We start from the raw sequence: 16658 nt of genomic DNA, 5'->3' as shown, positions 1-16658 counted from the left end.
AAATCTCAAAAACTCCAGACACAAAACATCCAGGAAATCCAGAATAATGTGAAAAGAGTAAATCTAAGAATAGTATGAATAGAAGGAGGAAAAGAATCCCAGCTCAAAGGCACAGAAAATAATTTCAACAAAATCATAAAAGAAACTTTTCCTTACCTAAAGAAGGAGAGGCCTACAAAGGTACAAGAAGCATTCAGAACACCAAATAATAAAGACCAGAAAATAAAGTTCCCTAGCAAATAATAACCAAAACACAAAATACACAGGACAAAATATATGTTAAAGTCAGGTTGTGGTGGCACACACCTTTAATCCCAGCAATCAGAAGGCAGAAGCAGGCAAATCTCTGTGAGTCTGAGGTCAGCCTGGTCTGCAAGAGCTAGTTCTAGGACAGTCAAAGATACACAGAGAAACCCTGTCTCGAAAAACAAAATTTAAAACTGCATGGGAAAAAGACCAAGAAACATAAAAGCAGACCCATTAGAATTATACCTTACTTCTCAATGGAGACTCCAGAGCCAGAAGGACCTGGAGAGGTGTGCTGCAGACTCTAAGAGACCATAGATACCAGTCCTAGACCACTACACCCAGCAAAACTTTCAATCACCATTGATGGAGAAAATAAGATATTCTGTGATAAAGCCAAATTTAAACAATACCTATCTACAAATCCAGCCCTCAGAAGGTGACAGAGGGAAAATCCAACCTATTCAGTTTAACCCATTAAAACAGAAATAACAAATAATCTCAGATCAGCAATCTCAAAAGGGAAGTGTATACACACACAGACACACACACAAAACACACATACTGCTGCTGCTAACAACAGCAGCAAAATAACAGGAATCAACAAATACTGCTCATTGATATCTTTTCAATACCAGTGGTCTCAATTTCCCAAAAGATAAGACTAACAGAATGAATTCAAAACCACAATCCACCCTTCTGCTGCATCCAAGAAACACACCTCAACATCAAGGATAGACATTACCTCAAGGTAAAGGCTTCGTAAAAGATATTGCAAGCAAATGAACCTAAGAAGCAAGCTGGTATAACAATTTTAATATCTAACAAAATAGACTTCAAATCAAAACTAATCAAAAGTGATAGTGAAGAACTCTACAAATTCAAAGGAAAAATCCACCAAGATGACATTTCAATTCTTAATATCTATGCCCCAAATACAAGGGCACCCAAGTACGTCAAACAAACACTACTATAGCTTAAATCACATAATGACCCTCATGCACTGATAATGGAAGAGTTCAATACCCCACTCTCACCAAAGGACAAGTCATCAAAACAAAAACTAAAGAGAAAAATACTGGAGTTAAGAGACATTATGAACCAAATGGACTAACATATCTACAGCCATTTCACCCAAACACAAAAGAATGCACCTTCTTCTCCGCACCTCACAGAACTTTCTCCAAAATTGAGACACAAATCAAGTCTCAATTGATGCAAGAAAACTGAAATAACACCCTGCATCCTTTCAGACCAGCACAGATTAAAGCTGAATATCAACAACAAAAACAACAGAAAGAAAAAAAAAACAGAAAGCTCACAACTCATTGAAACTGAACAACTCTCTAATGAATGAAAAATAAGTAAAGACAAAAATAAGACAGAAATGACAAACTTTCTAGAACTGAATGAAAATAAATACACAACATTCCTAAACTTCTGGGACACGATGAAGATGGTTCTAAGAGGCAAGTACATAGTACTAAATGTCTAGATTAAAAAAATAAGCAAAAAAAAAAACTGGAGAGATTTCATACTAGCAACTTAACAACACACTTGAACACTCTAGAACAAAAAGAAGTAATCACAACCAAGAGGAGTAGACAGCAAGAAATAAACTGAGAGTTCAAGTCAATAAAAAAGAAACAAAGAGAACAATAGAAAGAATCAATGAAACCAAGAGTTGATTCTTTGAGAAAACTAAACAAGATATACAAACCCTTATCCAAACTTACTAAAAGAGAGAATATCCAAATTAACAAATTCAGGAACAAAAACATGGATATAACAACAGATACTGAGGAAATTCAGAGAATCATAAGGACACTAAAAGCCTGTATTCCACCAAACTGGAAAATAACAAAACAGGATATTTTTTATAGATACCATTTATCAAAGTTAAATCAAGATCAAATAAGCAATGTAAACAGACTAGAAGCACTAGTGAAATAGGAGCAGTTACTAAAAGGCTGCCAAACAAACAGAGAAGATGGTGTGGGAAAGATCTCCCATGCTTTTGGAGCACTAGGAGTAACATAGTAAAATGATCATCCTACCAAAAACAATCTACAGATTCAATGCAATGCCCCTCAAAATTCCAACACAATTCTTCACAGACCTTGATAGGGCAATTCTCAACTTCACATGGAAACACAAAAATTCAGGATAGCTAAAACAATCCCGAACAATAAAAGAGCTGCTGGAGGTCTCCATCCCTGATTTCAAATTGTATTACAGAGCTATAGTAATAAAAAAAAAATACATGGTATTGGCATAAAAACAGACATGTTAATCAACGGAATCAAACTGAAGACCTAAACATAAATCCCTACACTCCTATGAACAATATATTTCTTTATAAAGAATCCAGAAATAGCTGGGAGGTGGTGGTACACGCCTCAGGGGTAAGTGGTGGCACATGCCTCAGGAGGCAAAGGCAGGCAGACCTCTGTGAGTTCGAGGTCAGCCTGGTCTGCAGGACAGCCAAGACTACACAGAGAAACTCTGCCTCATAAAAACAAAACTCAAAAAAAGAAAGGAAGGGAGGGAAGAAGGGAGGGAGAGAGGGAGGGAGGGAGGGAAGAAGGGAGGGAGGGAGGGAGGGAGGGAGGGAGGGAGGGAGGGAGGGAGGGAGGGAGGAAGGAAGGAAGGAAGGAAGGAAGGAAGGAAGGAAGGAAGGAAGGAAGGAAGGAAGACACACTATTGATAAACCTAAGGACTTTCTCTTTTATTCTAACGGTTACCAATAAGTGGGTCTGCAGGGCTTGTGACATTCCCAACAGAGCAGAAAATACACAAACGGCAAGAAACTCTCCCAAACCTTTGTGGGACATGATGAGGAAAGGCAACTGCTGTGTGATCTACACATACATTGTTTTATCACTGTGAGCACAATGGAGTTGGGGAATCTGGGCACACACGGTAAAGATATATCCGAACTGATGGGGCATGGTTGGGCTTTTAATTCCATGGGAGTCTGATTAAACAATATTATTCACCTGCATTTTGACTGTGACCTGCCACATGAGGTCAGGAGTGGAACTTTCCACTTACAGTGTTCTATCAGTGCTTACCATATTTCAGAATTTGGAGTATTTGGGTTTTGAATATATTTTTCTCACTCTCTTTTGGCATCATTTCTTTCTTCAGAAGCCCATCTTTGTATTTGCATCTTCACATGTGTTAAGATTTCACTAGCAATAAATTCCTTAGTCCCCAAATCATAAACTCCTTTCTTATGTCCAATTTTCTTCTGCTTATTCAATTTTCTGAATAGAACTCTTTTTAAAATTCCTGGGGCCAGAGAGACGGCTCAGTGGTTAAGAGGTTAAGGGTGCATACTGCTTTTGAAAAGGGTCCCAGTTCAGATTCTAGCACCTATATCAGACAGCTCACAATTGCCTGTGGACATCCATGCATTTGCACACACATATACACACACACACACTTAAAAAACAAAACAATTGGGGGCTGGAGAGATGGCTCAGTGGTTAAGAGCATTGCCTGCTCTTCCAAAGGTCCTGAGTTCGATTCCCGGCAACCACATGGTGGCTCACAACCATCTGGAATGAGGTCTGGTGCCCTCTTCTGGCCTGCAGACATACACACAGACAGACTATTGTATACATAATAAATAAATAAATATTTAAAAAGAAAACAATTATATTCATGACCAAGTTGGGCTCTTTACCTTCATTGATCTTTACACCAGAAAGAAAAAAGACAGGCAAGCATTAAGTTCAAGATGAGCAGGAATCATTGTGGCACACACACCACTTGTGTTTCATCAAATAATTTCCATGTCTTTGGGGTCTTGTTGTTTTTATTTTTTGATACAGAGTCTCACCTTGTAATCCCCAAATAACCTCAAATTTACAATCCTATCTCGGCCCTTTAAAAACACACACAGACACACACACACACACACACACACACACACACAAAAGCAACTACTACCAAACATGAGGCTTTAAGTTGAAGACCTAGGAAAGAGAGAGGGAGGCAGAACAAATAACAGAAAGGGAACGACGGATCTATCAACATGCAGAATTGGTTCAGTATGATAAAAAAAAAAAAAAACTGTATAAAAATAAGAAATAGCCAGGCGATGGTGGCGCATGCCTTTAATCCCAGCACTCGGGAGGCAGAGGCAGGCGGATCTCTGTGAGTTCGAGACCAGCCTGGTCTACAGAGTCCAAAGCCACAGAGAAACCCTGTCTCGAAAAACGAAGAAGAAGAAGAAGAGGAGGAGGAGGAAGAGGAGGAGGAGGAGGAGGAGGAGGAGGAGGAGGAGGAGGAAGAAGAAGAAGAAGAAGAAGAAGAAGAAGAAGAAGAAGAAGAAGAAGAAGAAGAAGAAGAAGAAGAAGAAGAAGAAGAAGAAGAAGAAATAATAAACACAAAGCACAAATCGCTTGCTATGCACAAAATGTCCCTGGAATGACACACAACCTGTTAACACAAGTAACCTCCAGAAACAGGTCCAGATGGCTAAAACAGAGAGCAATTAAGCTTTTAGAGTATAGACTTTAAATCTTTACCAAGTTAATTTATTATGTATTCAAGCAAATAAAATATCACTTTAGAATACAATAAAGCCCATTTAATTTACACTGAATAAAAACTACTTTGCTACTGTAAAAAAATAAATCCATTAATCAGAATATTAGAAACTACATTCTGTAACAATTTTTAAATGCCTACTAAACATTATCAACATAACCCCTCTAAAAGTTGTACTCATAAAATTATTTAATATAAAAACAAGTACATTTTTTTAAAACCTATCATAAAAAGATGGTAAACCCAATGACCAACTTTTTAAAAGTTAATATTTAAGATTTCTACTTTTAGGACTCACAACTTCTAATTAAAGTATTGAGTAAAATAGACTGGAAATAAGATATCTTAAGTTTCTTTTAGTGAGATAAAATTTGGTATCTTAGAACTTTAGTTCTAAAAAAAAAAAACATGAACTATGGAGTGCTTTAGAGGACCTAACAAGGAATAGCAAGGACTCGGGGCAATCACCTCTTCACAATTTGTCTCTACCATTTGCTATTTGCTCTGCAACAGTGTAGATATGATATACATATGACTAAACGGTACAAAATCATTTTATTAGTACATCAGAACATTTTTAGACAACAGAGCATTCTTAAGCATTCTAAAGTGAATTTGGTCACAAGTTTGTCACAGATTAATTAGAATGAAATGCAAATTATATATCATTTACTAATTCACAAAAAGTACCACTAACAAAACATAGCAAGCAGCACAAAATAAAACTGATACTGCTAAAATTGTTCCAGAGAAAAATTGGCTAAAGACCTCTTAGGACTAGAAAAACATTACAAAATTTGTAGGGAAAAATTAAATTTAGTAAAGAAGTACAGAACAAATTATTTAGTGCAAAACTGTCTTAATTTCTTAATAGCAAAATTTTTAGAAGAAATGGTCTTAACAGTATTTGATCTGCCTAAATTTGTCAATAAAAACTGAACTTGAAAAAATATGCAGAAAAGAAAAGGGAGAGGTTAGGAGAGAGGACAGCTCATTGGGTAAAGTCTCTTGTCATCAAGCCTGACAACTGAGCTAAATATCCACTGGCAAGAAAGGACCTACTCCCGCAATCTCATTCTCTCTCCCATACACACAATACACATGACACATCACTCAAACACATACAGAGCAAATAATTGTTAATTAATTATTTTGGTCCTAAAAAGGAAGGTTACAGTCAAAGATTTAATGACAAAACTCTAATATGAGCTAAACTAACCAATAAGTCAACCCTTTGTTACATGCATGGCCCTGTGAAAAATAACTTGAGACATATACATAAAATAGAAACCCCAAAGATAAAGAGATTAAGTGCACTGGCTATTCTTCCAGATAGTCCATGTAGTACACAGACATACATGCAGGCAAAACACTCATACACATAAAGTAAAAATAAAAATAAATTTTAAAAATATTAGAAATCTCTTAAGACCACCATTTTTTTGTTTGTTTGTTTTTCGAGACAAGGTTTCTCTGTAGTTTTGGAGCCTGTCCTAGAACTAGCTCTTGTAGACCAGGCTGGCCTCAAACTCACAGAGAGCCACCTATCTCTGCCTCTTGAAGTGCTGGAATTAAAGGTGTGCACCTCTACCACCTGGCTCAAAACCACCATTTGTGAAAACTTGAATTAGCTATACAAAGCAAATATATTTAAAGAACATTTCTCAGTAAAAATGTATTGATGCTAACATAAATCTATTTTAAATATTTTATTAAAATATGAGGAAATAAGCGTTGTCAAAAAGCAAAAATTAAATAGAATCCATGTCAATGCCAAAATATTATGCTGTCCTATAGTCAGTGGGAATTGGCTGATTTGTCTTTTAAGTAGGGTTTTGTCACGGTTTTTCTAGTATTGAGAATTAAACCCAGGACTTGAGTATGCTAGGCAAGCTACTACTGAGCTACATCCCTCTTTAAAGCTGGACTATGTAGTTTAGACTAGCTGATTCTCTGCAGTTTGGGCTGGCCCTAAACTACCTTAGCCTCCAGAGAAGATGAAATTACAGGCATGCACCACTATAAACATACTATTATATGATTCTTGCTAATTCCAAAGCAAATTCTTTTGGTTGTCAGAAGCGGTGCCAATCCTATTTCCTATTTTGTGGAGTCTCAGCTCTGAGAATTCCCTAAGGAGCTGAGCATGGTGGCTCATGCCTGTCATCCTACACTCAGACTGCTTGGAGTCTGAGGCCTGTCTGGGTAGAAAAGGGGAAGGGACAAGGGGACGAGGGAAAGAGATGAAGAGGGGAGATTTCCTAGTGGACTTGTTAACAATCTTATTCTAGTGGCACATACCTCTAATTCCAACACTTGGGAGTCAGAGGCATATAGATCTCCATGAATTCTAGGCCAACCTGCTCTACATAGTGAGTTGAAGGCCATTTAGGGCTAGCAGTGAAACCCGGTCTCAAAAACAAACAAAATTTCATTCTGGATCCCATTCCCAGAATTTTGGACATAGGTCTAAAATTTGTACTTTTAACATGTACCTGAAAAAAAATTTTCTCATGCAACTAATCTGGTAATCACCCTGTTCTTTACATCCGAGCGGAGCCAGAAGACATGTGGAGACAAAGGAAAATATGAAGAGTTATTACAAACCTTTATATGCCGGAGCAGGTGGTGCTGCTGCCACTTTTCTGACTTTCGTTGTCACCGAGTTGTCACCGTTGACAACCATTAATGGATGGTCAATATGACCTAGGGCCTGGCCATTTATTTCTTCTGAGTGCTCCCACTGTTTCCTAATCCGCTCCTTGAGTTTTTCCAGTTTAATATCATGTTGTCGCCGCTTTGAAATATCTAATCTTTGGGAATTACAGGCACTAGTAGAGGATGGAGAAGAGTCAGACAGCAGCAACAGTTTTGGATCAACATCGTGTCCCACGTTATTAAGAGAAGGCTTTGAAGTGTTCTCGCTTCCCTTTGTTCTGTTAGGCAATTCTTCCTCAGTTCTTACATGCACTCCCATTTTAATTAAACATTCAGAATTGTGCAAAGCATCAATCGCTGGTCCATCATTTAAAAATCTAACAACTGTATCACTGATGACAGATGGTTGAGAGCTCTCAAAATCACAGCAATGGATGTTCCGATCTTCCCGATTGCCTACTATTTGCTTCCCACTCTCAGCCTTTTCTTCATGAACACAATACACATGCTTCGACTCCAGATGACTGGGGCTTAAGCTGAAAGGTGTACCATGGGGTTCCCTGTGATAGGAAAGAGAAAGCTCTGTGATTAGAGTTAATCACACAGAATCTGTAGACTTGAACACTGCAGGGGCTAGAGCTTAGGGGTTCTCGCCACAAAGTAACAGCAAGTGTATGAGGTGCTGCATACATTGGAAAGCTTGATTTGGCAATTTCACAATGTATGCATGAATCAAAACACTATGTACAGCACAAATAATTTTTGCTTATGCATTAAAAAGAGCCTGAGCAAGAGTTTAAAAACAGCAGTCAAACTGAAACCAGTCATACAACCTGAACGGAGAACTTAAAACTAATAGTAGGAGTAAAACAAACAACAACAAAAATTCCCTAGATGTTTAAAAAAGTAAAACCAGGACCTGATGGTAAGGTCCATAATCCCAGCTTTTTGAGAGTTTGAGGCAGGAGGACCACAAGTTCAAAGCCAGGCTGGGCAACTTTATACTGTCTCAAAAAGTATAAGCGTGGGTAAAAAAAGCCTAGTATGCAAGAAGCCCTAAAAACTTTCTTCAAAGCCGGGCGGTGGTGGCGTACGCCTTTAATCCCAGCACTCGGGAGGCAGAGGCAGGCGGATCTCTGTGAGTTCGAGGCCAGCCTGGTCTTCAAGAGCTAGTTTCAGGACAGGAACCAAAAGCTACAGAGAAACCCTGTCTAGAAAATCAAAAAAAAACCTTTCTTCAAAAGTTAACCCTCTAGTAACCAGAGACATATGTGGCAGCTTTAAACTCCATAAAACTCAGTAGGCAGATGGTCAGAGTCTAAGATAAAGCACAAAATTCACAGTCTCTGTTTATAAAAATACTAGAATTTTTTCTTCAAAGCCAACTTTAATTTACATACTATTCCAAAAGTTTTCTTAAGAAGTTTATTAAAAGGAAGGTTAATTAAGACAAATAAAACTCAGCTGTGAATAAGACATGAAGAAGAGAGCCGCACGCCTTTAATCCCAGCACTCGGGAGGCAGAGGCAGGCGGATCTCTGTGAGTTCGAGACCAGCCTGGTCTACAGAGCAGTTCCAGGACAGGCTCCAAAACCACAGAGAAACCCTGTCTCGAAAAACAAANCCAAAAAAAAAAAAAAAAAAAAAAAAAAAGACATGAAGAAGAAAAAGTATCCACTACATGCAATATTAGTTTGGACCTGCAACATTTGAAATAATAGCTTAGCATTTTCTTCAGTGTGTGACTACTGAAAATGCTTGAATGACATTGTAACTAACATTGACAATTCTATTAGACAGCCTAATCTAGACCATTACATATAAAGATATAAAACCCTAAATGCCACAGAAAATGGAGTGTTACAGTGTTATGGTTTCAACAGGAAATGTTTCCCATAGGCTCTTATGTTAAATGTTTGATGACAGCACTGTGGATAACTTAGAAGGTATGGCCTAGCTGGAGGAAGTATGTAACGAGTGGATGTGCCTGATGGCTTCCCATGGGCTTTTCTCATTCTAAATCTCCCTCTCTCTCCTTCTCATCTACTATGAGGTGAACGTCCTCTTCCTCCACATGCTCCCTCCACCATGATACTGAAACACACAGGTCTAAACAACAGCGACTGTGCGCTTTGAAACCATGAATCCAAACAAGATGCTCTCTCTCAGCTGTCTTGGTCACTACCTTAGTAAATAGCACAGCAAGAACAGATAAGACTGTTGCTTACAGAAGATGGTAGTGTTTTTAGGAGGTTGGTAATGAATCGCAGTTGACAGAGTGCCTACCTAGTATGCACAGTTGATCCCAGCCCTATATATGTCAGGTGGTGCACACTTAAGATCTCAGTAGGAGGGAGGAGGGGGTAGACGCAAGATGACCAGAAATCTGAATTCATTCTTGGCTGGAAGCCAATCAAGCTACATGAAACTCTGTGTGTGTGTGTGTGTGTGTGTGTGTGTGTGTGTGTGTGCGCGCACATATGCGTGCACATGGTGAGGAAGGGGTTACATAATAAATGGAACTGCCAGGTGGAAAAGGTCATTTCATACAACTATCCCCTAGGTATTTTTTTCCTTTTCTTAAAAGATATATAATTTATAAAATTTTAAAATATCATATAGTATTCTTTGCAATAGCAACAGAATACAAAAGAATCAGTAACTCAATCTCAATCCTGAGAGTATCATGTTTTTGAGCAAGCTTTTCGTATTTCATTTTTTTTTGCTTCAATACTAATGACAATACCCAAAGATCATTCATCTTACCTAATTTACAAATGCTTTACTATCTTCACCTATTTTTAACTTGCATCAAATACAACATATTAAATACTGAATTCATTATTTACCTTCTTTTCTAAATTCTTTATCAAAAAATTAGATAGTACAAACTCATACCTAAAATTACCAAGTATCATCATGTAACTTCTTGATTTTCTGACACTTTATCCCATGAAAAATGTTTATAAATACAATAAGTACAAGGCCTAGGGCTTTCTACTTCTTATTATTTGTCATACTTAGGCCATGAATATATTTAAATCATTAGCCGGGCAGTGGTGGGACACCCCTTTAATGCCAGCACATGAGAGAGGCAGAGCCAGGTGGATCTCGGCAAGTTCAATACCAACCTGGCCTACAGAGTGAGTCCTAGGACAGGCATGGCTACCTTGTTTCAAAAAAGCAAAGAATAAAATAAAATAAAAAAGTCATTAATGAGGTATCCTTCAAAAATATAAAATTCTCTAATTTTAGTACCTAAATGTACTGGTAACAAAAGTGTACACTATTATTTAGTCTACACTATTCACATATTAATCTAGAACATCTAAGCTGCTACAAAGTAGAAGAATAAATAATTCATATAATCAGTAAAAAAAACAAAAAAAAAACCCTAATTTCAGGGCCTAGAGAGATGGTTCAGAGTATGTGCTGCTTGGTTATGAGCAACTCCTGCTCTTCTAGAGGACCAGAGTTCAGTTCCCAGAACCCCACGCGGTAGCTCCCAACCAGCTCTAATTCCAGCTCCAGGGCTTTCTCCGGCACCAACACCACAGGTGGCGCACACACAGCTTTACTATGTCCTCACTCTAGAGAATACAGACTGGGAATGTGGTTCAGTGGCTGAGTCTTTGACGACTCTATGAAAGATCCTGGATTTAATATCTAGTACATCAACAACAAAAAAGACAGTAGTCAGTATTTTATAATGTGAAAGGATTGAATTGGGGGGAGGGGTTGACGGGTTTTGAATTTTATGTTTGGGTGAACTTTGTTTCCTTTTGAGATTATCTTTTGTGGAGAACAATAACATTTCTTTTGTGGCTCGAGTGCGAAATAGGCCCATGTGTTTGAACACTACAGTACTGGCTTGTAGCACTGTTTTCAGGTCTGTTAGAGGCACTACAGAAGGCCTTGAGATTTCATAGTCAACCCCATGTTCTTGCTCCCTCTGCTTTTTAATTGCAGGCACAGTCTGAGCAGCAGCCTCGTGGGTTGCTGCCATTCCTTTCCTGTTCTTATGGACTGCATTTCTTTTCAACTGTAAACCAAAATGAGCCTGTCCATTCTCAATTTGCTTATCAGGCATTTGGCCACAGCAGTGAGAAAAGCAACAAACAGAACTTCAGAGTCAGAGCATTACAAGGACTGAGAAATCCACCATATTCCTATTGTAATTAATAGAGAATAACCCCAGATACTAACATTTTTTCCCATACCAACCTGTAAGAAACCAAAGGGTCTCGGAATTCCACACGATTGTTTTTCTTAACATTACTTTCCAGGGTGGTAGCCCTTAGAGGACTACGAGATTTCTCTTTTCGTGGTTTAGAAGATTTGGAAGTTGGAACACTGACCCAAGAATCATCTAGATATCTACCATCTGAAGGAGAAAAGAAATCTATAAGAACAGATATATAAAACACAACTGTCTACGAGAATAACTTACTTAATATGTTATTTCTACCATCTCTGGTTAGATATTAGATAGACAGGAAACACCCACGGCCACTCAATTTGTAGAGGAAACTGTATTCTAAGATGTCAAGGAACAATTAAAATCTACTCATCATGAGGTAAGAGGACTACCAGTTCATGGTCTGTCTGGGCTACAAGTGAGTTTAAGGACAGCATAGGCCACTGACCTCAAAACACAAAAGAAAATACAAATAAGGCTAAAATAAGGGCAGCAGTGGGGAACTTTCCTTGCATGTGGGGGCCTCAGTCAAATCCTCGGTAACCCTCACTCCAAACAGTAAAAAGAGAACTGGAAAACCCAGCAACTTTCAGACTAAGCAGAAAGCGTTTATTTCAACCCTGTAGCACACCAATTAAAAAATAAAAAGAAAAAAAATCAAATATCTGCATTGTATCAATTTATTATACAGTTAACTCTATGAAAGATATTCCAATCATGATTTAAACAATTTAGCCCCCTGAAAGAAATGCGTATGTGTTATCAAGTCAACTAAATTTTACCTTCAAAGACTATACCTGTGAATTAAAAAAATAAGTATATATAACTTCAAACACCAAAATAAAATTCTCATTAACACAAATAAATGAAAACTCAACTGTCAAACATCATCAGCTAAGGACACATGCATACATACACACTGCACTACCAAGAAATAAATACTCAACAGAAAAAACAAAACCTGTACTAATGGGGCCAACCACAGAAGACACATAATGGTAGGAGGAAATTAATTCTATAAGGCCAGCTTCTGGCTTCCACAAGCATGGCACATGTGCACCCCCACACACAATAGTAATAATTTATTCATCTGTACTTAATCTAGCTAAATTTAATATAGCTAAATTTTTTAAAGGAACTTTACACATACCTTTTCTACTTATTTTCCGGGTAGCACTTACAGACTTCTTAGCATCCATCACAGAATCAATCACAGCTGTACTTGTAGGGGTTACTTCTAGTTTGTTCTCAATGTGTCTCAGCTAAAGTTTAAATACCATGAAAATACATAAATTAACTCTGGAATAATGCAATTATCACTGGTTTACATAGCTATTTAAAGTAATATTGTCTGATATCTTTCTCTAAAGTAGAAAGAAACTCAAACACTGTCTTACAATATTAACTCTAATAGCTTACTACTTCAGCAGTAATTGTGCTTTGATACCCTAACAGTATCTTCTTCCTTTACTATTCATGTTCTTCACTGTGTAATATATACAAAATATTTGCCTTTTTCCTTTCAAGACAGTGCTACAGAAAATGTTTTAATTCATCACATCATAACATGATATCAACTTTAAAACAAACAGGCAAATTTCTAAAATAGAAACTAAAACTACTTACAGCAGCCTTGGTCTGAGAAAGTGCATCCCACGATGTGGTTACATCTACTGAGAAAAAGTGACATTTACAGAATCAGAGTTCTGAAGCAGAGCTTAGACCATGAATTTTAATATGCTACCAAATGTGATCAAAGGCTTGAGAACCACTTCATAGATATAACTATTTCTTATCAGATACATTTATAACACTAAATCAAAATACACTTTTTCTCCCTATCATGAAAGCCCATGCTTCTTAAGACACAGAGTTAAAATAGCCTGATACCTATTAGTCCTCAAAACAAATGGACTATATTCTTACCAAACCTGTAGCAGGCATAAATAAAAGTAAGAAGTATACTCAATTTACAGCAACAGCCTGCACACACACACACACACACACACAGGGGGGGGGGAGCGGTGAGAATAAAGTAAGGTCTCACTATATAGCCCAGGCTGACCTCCAACTTAGAATATTGTTGCCTGAACCTCCTGAGTATTGGATTATAGGTATCCACTAACACACCCAACCAAATATAAAACTTTGGCCTACTAAGCCGAGAGGAGGCGGTGGCTGCTACAGAACTCCAGGAGGAAGAGATGCCTCAAAGGCCTATATAGGTTTCTTTAAAACCTCGCTAATGTCCAGACTCGAGTCCCAGATGTATGGAGCCCACCAGAAAATATCCACTGTTCGGAGTCGCCTTCTTGGCCATCTTTCCCCCTGGGGCCATTGATGTGAGGGACCTCCGACCGGTCCTGGACAACCAATAAGTTTTCTGCCATCCTGTGACCGACCAGAGTCTGAACGTGGAACTTCTGGAGCTGCAGGCCCACATGGGGGGCAAAGCAGCTGCACGGTACCATTTTGAGGACGTTGGCAGGGTGCAGGGGGCTAGGGCCGTGCACATATTATCTGTGCAGCCTCTCTGTTTGAAGAACTTATCCCTGAGAGGCAGCTGTCAAGATGGCTCCTTTCTGGCAAGCAGCAGGTAGCTAAAGAAAACCAGCAGGTAACAAAGGTTGCCACACTACGTCAGGCCTTCCTGGCTGCCCCAGTACCAGACTGATCTCTTGCTCACTTTCAATCAGTCCCCTTAAGGACTTAAGGAAACGGTGGGAAGGTTGCAATTGGGTGTCGTCCCCCCACTTCCCCCACCCCCGACAATTAGGCTTGGGTGGGTCAAACAGAGAGATTGGCTGGTGGACTCCTTCAAGGGAGCAGAAATGAGCCACAGGCTTGTGGGTCAGGGATTCCTGGTCTTCTGGGGACTAGGAAGTGTAATCTTGCAAACCTCAAGCTGGGCCATTTTCTTTCTCCATCTGTTCCTTCACCCTAAGCTTTAACAGCAGGTCTCTTGGCCCTGAGAATCTGTCGTGTCCACCTTGGAGCCTGGGTAACTTTGAACAACTGGTGACCAGTTTGACTCTTCACGATCCCAACATCTTTGGTCCCTAGTAAAGACAGTGGAACATAACTGCTCCTGAGGACTCAGGGACCCAGTTCTGAGAGGGGAGTTTCTTTCTGCTTCCTCCCTGGACATAAACATAAGACACCTCCTCTGCAGAAATAAACTTGCTTTATAAACAAAACAAAACAAAAAGCAAAATTTTGTGGTTTTTTTTAATCATGTTATAATGAAAAAGAATACTTTAAAAAATATTCCACACTTCACTGTACTAGCAGAAACAAATCTAGTTGGTCTTTCAAGTAACAGTCTTTCAACTACTTTAAAGCTGTGTTTTTCCCATGAGTTATCGTCTTCCAGGATAAATATTTTCATTTCCTCCAAATACTCCCTATATTATTAGCTTCCTCACAAACAGGAACCTTCCTCTGGATCTACTTGAGTCTGTCAGTTTCCTATTTCAAATATCATGAAGGACCTCTAACAAATAAATACCTTAAGAAGGAGTTCAGGGAGAGGGTAACTTATTGTGTATTATAGATACATTATAGTCAGTGTTTCTAAAAAAGAAAAACTAATTCTGCACATATACTTTTTAAGGAAAGATAAGTTCTTACTGTGTAGCACAAGTTGGCCTTAGCCTCACAATCGTGCCTCAACCTTTTGAGTTCTGGGGTTCCAGTAATGCATGGCCATACCTGGCTCAACTAATTTGTGTTTTAAAGGGTACTTTTATATTAAAAAAGTAAATTTTTTATTATTTATCTAGTTTTTTTTTATAAATGGTGGGGTTGAAGAGATGGCTCAGCAGTTAAGAGCATTGACTGCTCTTCCAGAGGACCCAGGTTCAATTTCCAGCACCCATATAGCAGTTTACAACTATCTGTAACTCAAATTCCGGGCGATCCAACATCATCATATAGACATACGTGCAGGTACAACACTAATGCATGGAAATTTAAAATAAAAACTTTTAAAGGTTAATTTGCATGCTTGCCATGTGCAAGTGTGTGCCCGCCTCTATGACCACTGAATCATTTGCAAGATACGCATCGTGGTTGCTAGGAACTGAACACAGGTCTTCCACAAGATCAGTAAGTACTCTCAACCACTGAGCCACCTCGCCAGCATAATCCACCGTTTTGTTTTATAAATCAAGATATTCATAAATTTCATCTACTGGTTACCCAGAATTTAATATATTATTGGACCTGACAAGGGGATTAAATTCAGTCATTAAAACAAAAAACTCATACCTTGAACAGTCTCCTTGCTTTGAGAGCTCCTTGAATTTGGTAAAGGCACCTCTTTTGACTTGCTGCTCCTCATCTTGCCAATTTACCTGCAAATTATATCATCAATAATCACTGACCGTCACTATTATAAAAAACAATAGTAAAGAAATATTCTGACTTATTCGTGAAGGTCTGAAAAAGATTGTCTTCTCTAAAATGTAGCTTCATATACTCATGGGAATCTCATAATCAATCCAGTAAATAATACTTTAGAGGAACTATTATCATTATTACCAACACTTTTATTAATTATAGAGAACTGATTATATGGTAACAAGGCTGGGGCTATATCAGTTGTCGTGCGCATGCTGCCCTACATAAGGCCCCAGTTCAAGCCCCAGCGTGAAAATGAGAAGTGGGCTGGCGAGAGGGCTCAGCAACCCTAACTACCTGATTTCCATCCCTAGGGCCCACATGGTGGAGATCCAGCAAGTTGTCCTCTGACCTCATGTTGCCAAGGCATGCACATACCGCCCCCCCCACACAGCTTCTCACAACACAATAAATAAATGGAAAAACAAAGTCTTCTTTTAAAATAAGTAGACAACCAATATCATATTATGTTTCATTTTCTGTATTGCAAATAACACTGTAGCCTTCAATCTCAGAACTAAGAAGGCAGAGGCAGGCAGATCTCTCAGAGTTTGAGAACAGCCTGGTCTACACAGCAAGTTCCAAGCCAGTCAGT

General features: G+C 38.5%; 1 protein-coding gene and 1 pseudogene across 4 annotated transcripts in view; one reads left to right on the top strand and one right to left on the bottom strand.

Annotated features, from left to right (window-relative positions):
• The window catches only part of Cep350 (centrosomal protein 350), a 135220-nt gene that overhangs the window by 104999 nt on the left and 13563 nt on the right, over positions 1-16658 (bottom strand). For 3 of the 4 annotated variants that reach the window (XM_050135390.1, XM_050135395.1, XM_050135392.1), the window contains exons 2-6: positions 15932-16017; positions 13289-13335; positions 12813-12924; positions 11689-11848; positions 7414-8024 (exon numbers count right to left, since the gene is read on the bottom strand). In XM_050135390.1, coding sequence (XP_049991347.1) covers positions 7414-8024; positions 11689-11848; positions 12813-12924; positions 13289-13335; positions 15932-16004 — 1003 coding nt within the window. In that variant the 5' untranslated portion in view covers positions 16005-16017. The remainder of the gene's footprint in view (positions 1-7413; positions 8025-11688; positions 11849-12812; positions 12925-13288; positions 13336-15931; positions 16018-16658) is intronic. The other variant, XM_050135391.1, reaches the window with a different exon arrangement.
• LOC126497393 (ran guanine nucleotide release factor-like) lies at positions 13797-14807 on the top strand (annotated as a pseudogene).

This window comes from Alexandromys fortis, unplaced genomic scaffold (genome assembly GCF_014885135.2).
Source record: "Alexandromys fortis isolate MF-2015 unplaced genomic scaffold, M_Fortis_MF-2015_v1.1 scaffold_21, whole genome shotgun sequence".
In the NCBI taxonomy this organism is placed as follows: domain Eukaryota; kingdom Metazoa; phylum Chordata; class Mammalia; order Rodentia; family Cricetidae; genus Alexandromys; species Alexandromys fortis.
Note: the sequence above shows the minus strand (reverse complement) of the source record. Positions and strands in the feature narration are given on the sequence as shown.